The sequence below is a fragment of the Merops nubicus genome, unplaced genomic scaffold, assembly GCF_000691845.1.
Source record: "Merops nubicus isolate BGI_N331 unplaced genomic scaffold, ASM69184v1 scaffold4555, whole genome shotgun sequence".
In the NCBI taxonomy this organism is placed as follows: domain Eukaryota; kingdom Metazoa; phylum Chordata; class Aves; order Coraciiformes; family Meropidae; genus Merops; species Merops nubicus.
In genome coordinates, this window is record NW_008608818.1 from 18,508 (window position 1) to 23,201 (window position 4,694).

The 4,694-nt window shown below is 42.1% G+C and overlaps 1 protein-coding gene across 1 annotated transcript in view; it reads right to left on the bottom strand.

Annotated features, from left to right (window-relative positions):
* The window catches only part of PRSS35 (protease, serine, 35), a 1,345-nt gene extending 977 nt beyond the window's left edge, over positions 1 to 368 (bottom strand). The window contains 1 exon segment of the mRNA XM_008940365.1: positions 1 to 368. This exon segment is cut by the window's left edge and continues 10 nt beyond it. Within this exon segment, the coding sequence (XP_008938613.1) occupies positions 1 to 368 (368 nt within the window).
* Positions 369 to 4,694: the final 4,326 nt, after the last annotated feature.

Here is a 4,694-nt window from a genome sequence, read left to right on the forward strand (position 1 = left end):
ATCTGCCTCTTCTTCCTCAAAGACCTTTGTGTGGTTGAGTTTCCAGCTGGGTCAAGCGCTAGTCCGAGGACATTCACTTCAGTCAGGGTCCGTGTGCCGTTTTCAAAAACGGTCTCATAGGATAAGAGGTCCTTCAAGTCAGACAAGCTTGGCACTGGCAACCTTCTTTGACATTCAATTCCACATACACTGTTCAGCTCCAGTTTGGTTTTTGCCTCAAATTTAGGGCTGTCAAGGGAGAAAGTTCTTTCGCTCACAATCTGGGGAATCTTCTTTAAGTGCCAAGTAAAATCTTGTTCAGTTTCTGTTGCATTAGTGAGACTCAATATAGGTACGAAAAACATGAATAGCAGTAGCACGTGCTCCATTTTACCTCTTTTTTTTTTCTAAAACAAGAAAGAGACATTTGATAATATGCATTGGAAATACACAGTTATTTTAGCATCTTCAAATTATCATCATGAAAAATTAGCACTGACATCAGTGGAACAGAATTTAACACTCTGCTCTAAATAGAAACACCTAAAATATTCCCTGTGTTGCCTCTGATGCTTCCAATAGTGTCTAGCAAGATGGGCTCAGACAAGCCAGCCAACATCCATGCTGAGCTACCTACTGGAAGGTGGAAACAACTGAATTTTGCCTGCTTTTTCCTCAGTGGGGCAGTAGTCTGAGTGATGCCACTCTGCACAGCACCTTGTTTTATTTATCCTGTAGGAATGCAATTATGCTTTATGCTTCTGCTTCTTTTCTTTATAGCTACTGTTTGTAGATAGAACATGGTCAAAACCCACCAATGCATTCAAAAGTCACATTCAAAAATTTGGATCCAGGCAGAGATGGACAGACAGACTGTATACTTGTGAGACTCAAGAATCCTTAGGAAACCAGACCAAATGTGCTCTTTCATGTAATGACCAAAAAATAGCAGTTTTAAGTGACCTAAAAGTCACCAATGGTTCTGCATTACCCACCCAGCTTAGACCTCTCACTCTGCCTGCTATGCCAAATGGCACTTTGCTCATTGCTCTCCCAAAGAGCCAACTTAGAAAGATCTCTTTCCCCTTTTCAAAGTTCATGTTATCTGAATGGGACAGATGGAACAATCTAGGTACCTAAACAAGGTGGCAAATCCCATTTCAAATGCTTTCAGCTTCTGCTGCTCTGAAAGGCATGGGTGTCTTGCAGATCCTGCGTTGTATCTCACTGTGTGCTGTGGCCACCAAAACCTCATCCATTTCCTATGTGTGGGCGTCTGAATCTCTCTCAGGATGCCCGAGAATTTCAAAATCCATGGCTGGAGGGGACAGATGAGGGAGGAAGGTAGAAGGTTGCTGGTCTAGAGGAGTATCCTGGTTCTATACATGCAGGGAATCCAGCCGAGTAGGACGGGCAAGTCTGCTGGCTCATCACATGCCTTTTTCCTGCATGATCCCACAAAGGCTGCAGAAACTGTGCTGTCTGTGCCTTATGGTCACATGTGGAAAGCCCCACCTAGATGGAGTGATGCACCACACAAAGAGCTAATACTTTAAATGGGAAAGACAAAAAGCAGTATTATTCCCATCTGTAGCTGGGAAACATGCAGAAAGAATGTAAAATTGTTAGAAGTCTGTGGCAGAGCCAGAAACTGAACGCAGACGTCTTGATTCTGAGCTCAAAACAGTACTAAAAAGACCATTTTTCTCCTTTGGCAGCAGTGATATCAGTGCCATTAACCAACTACTGGCCTCTGCCACTGGGAAAGCTGCACTCTGTTCTCCTATCCTTCATTCCAATTACATGGAAACCTCAGCTGTGCAGAAAGAAAGGGCCTATGATTAAACTTTAAAAGCCAAGCAATTCGAGGATATGTATGTGGTTAAGCTCTCTGGCTTACATTGTAATGGCAGAGTAAAACAGGGCAAAGATAACTGCTTTCCTTTTCTTAAGCTTAGTTTAGAACAGCATGAGTACCAGAATCCAGTGAAACAGGCTGGTTACGAGCTAGCTGAAGATCTAGCATGAAAAAAGAGGAATGTGTGTGGAACGTAGAAAAACACGTGGCAACATCACTGTAAAAGCTGTATAATGGACCAATGACTCCTGTAATTTCATGGCATCTTCACCATATAGACATAGTTCTCATCTATAAGAGGTAACAATTACCACTTTTTAGCTAACTAAGCGCTACAGTTCAAACACAGCTTGCTGCTTCTCATGCCAGATTCAGAGGGTGGTTTTGTTTTGGCATAATTTTTGATGCTTTTCATGTTCACCTGCATAGAACACCAACTTTGACGCGGAGTTTACTTACTAGGATATACATAAACCACATTTTACAATACAGTGTGAAGATACCCACTTTGGCTTTAAAGTAGCTAACTCAGGCTTTGGAGACGTGAGGACTTTCGTAAGACATCTGGAGATTACAGTGACTCACAGGCCTAAGCTCTGGGGTCTGTGTGGTTGTACTAAAAGATACCTGAAGGTTTTGAAAGCTGAGCAGAGTCATCCCAGGCATGAGATTTTGCAGACAACAGTTGACCATACCAGTCTAGGTTATTGCCATAGCAGAAATGCACATATTTAAACATTAACTTTCACATACAAAGTTACCTTCAAAGTATTGTCGTGGGAGTACTAAATTTAGTATTAAATTTCAAGAGGAATGATAATTTTATCTATCTATGGATAAATGATAAGGTGTGAAAATAAAGAAATACTATGATGAGAACATAAGAATAGCTTTCCTGGCCTGACCAAAGGTCTGCCTCACCTAAAATTTCCTTTTCTTTATTTTCAGCCTGTCACAAAGAGCATAGTTTCATGATAAGTAATGTGATATTAATGCAGAAAAGCTAGTTTTAATTTGCTTTGCCCTAATATAGCTGTTGACCAAATACAAGGTATTAAGAAATCCAGTTCTTCTGTCAGGCTTGAGAACACCTTTTCTATGTTCTTTCCTAGAATTCTCCTTCCCTCCCCAGCCCTTCCTTAGGGTCTGGGTATTTTTTATTTCTCTGTAGCTGAAAGTTTGTGAGCCCTAAGGAAAGTTCATTCAGTAACTGCTAGTTCATATTGAAAGTCTTAGAGATGCCTGGGTTGATGTAATTCCACTGCAATGGCTGACGTCTTCCCAGCTGGACCCCTAACTAACTTTGCTTTATATAGAGAGACACTTCCTGCAAGCAAATGGGTGGAGTACTATGGCTCCCTCCCACCACTCTTTAAAAAATAAAACAAAACAAAACAAAACGAAAACCACACAACCCTCGATAGATGCACTGGAGCCTCCCATTTGAAATGTTGTACTCAGGTACTTGCCACTTATAAACACAGTCTTGGAAGCCAAGGTTGTCATAATTTATAATGAATCATTTGTTGCTCCTAATGAACTAACTGCACTTCATTACAACGGGAAGAAGTCCAAGCTGAGGAACTTGATGAAAATGGTATTTCTCACTACAGACCAGAGCAGTGGTCCTGCTAGGCAGCACTGTTCTTTACAGCCATGCACTTGAGCTCTGTTTACTAAGCCTATCTTTACCATTTAAGCAAGGCCAACATCAAGCGTGGGCAACGTCAGCAGTTACCATGGCCCAGTACAAGTTGCCGGAAAGGGGGGGAATGCAGTGGTTCCTCTTGCCTGATGTTGGGATTGTATCCAGACTCCAAAGAAATGAGGAAAGGCTGGATGGAAGAAAAAACCCTGAGCATCTTACTCATGCTTTCTGCCACGCTGTCTTGCAGTTGTCCTCCAAACCCAAAGCTGCTCTGCCATCTCCTTTCCTTTGCTCCTTTCCCAAACAAATTTTGGGTTGCCTTACAGTAATTAGAAGCCTTGAGTCCGTTTTGTCTTTATGGTAGGATGAATTGCTTAAGGGAAGACAGAAGATGGAAAACAGAGAGTGAAAAAAAGATCCCCAGCTCCATAAAAATGTTGAAATTCTTTCTCGAGTTTCCAAAACCAGCAGATAACAGTGAGGACTCCCTGTTTGATGGCATCCCAGCTGCCAGGCATATGTATACAACTAAAAGTATTTTCAGTTCTTCTTAATTCTTGCTTCCAACATCAAACCTTTCTGCATTCATGAGACAAAGCCTACTCACATCCTAACTTTTCAGGGTATCTTTCAAATATTTTGTCAGTATTAACTTATCTTACTCCAGCAAGATGCATCTCAAATGCTCTGAGGAAGGCGTGTGGCCAAGCAGAACTAGAATACATTTGTTTTCAGGCTACCTCAGAGTGAATTTACATGTCAGCATACCCCAGACAGAAGAAAAGTTGTGTTCAGCTGCCTGGCAGCATTTTATCTTCATCTGTTTAGTGCAGCCTCTGCTCTGGTTTTTCTTTCTTGTTGTAGGAAAGTCAGCACACTTCAAACTAGGCTTAGGTGATTTTAAATGCAATTTTCAGACTATAAAATACTAGAAGCTGCTACACTAACCAGCTCCTTTAACTGCTTTTGGCCTTTCCCTTGAAACCGCTTGAAAGCTGGAATTCACAGTTCTACCCTGACAAAGCAAAACAGAGAACAAATTTTGGAAATCCCACACTCCTTGGGAGAAACCGCTACCTTAACCTGATCAGCCACTGCCCCCTTCCCTCTGCGGGTGTGCCCACTCTGCGTACGGGTGCACAGGCTCCGTCCTCCGCTCTGACTTTGCGGACTTAAAACACTCAAGCAGCTCCAGCCGGCATGAGAGGA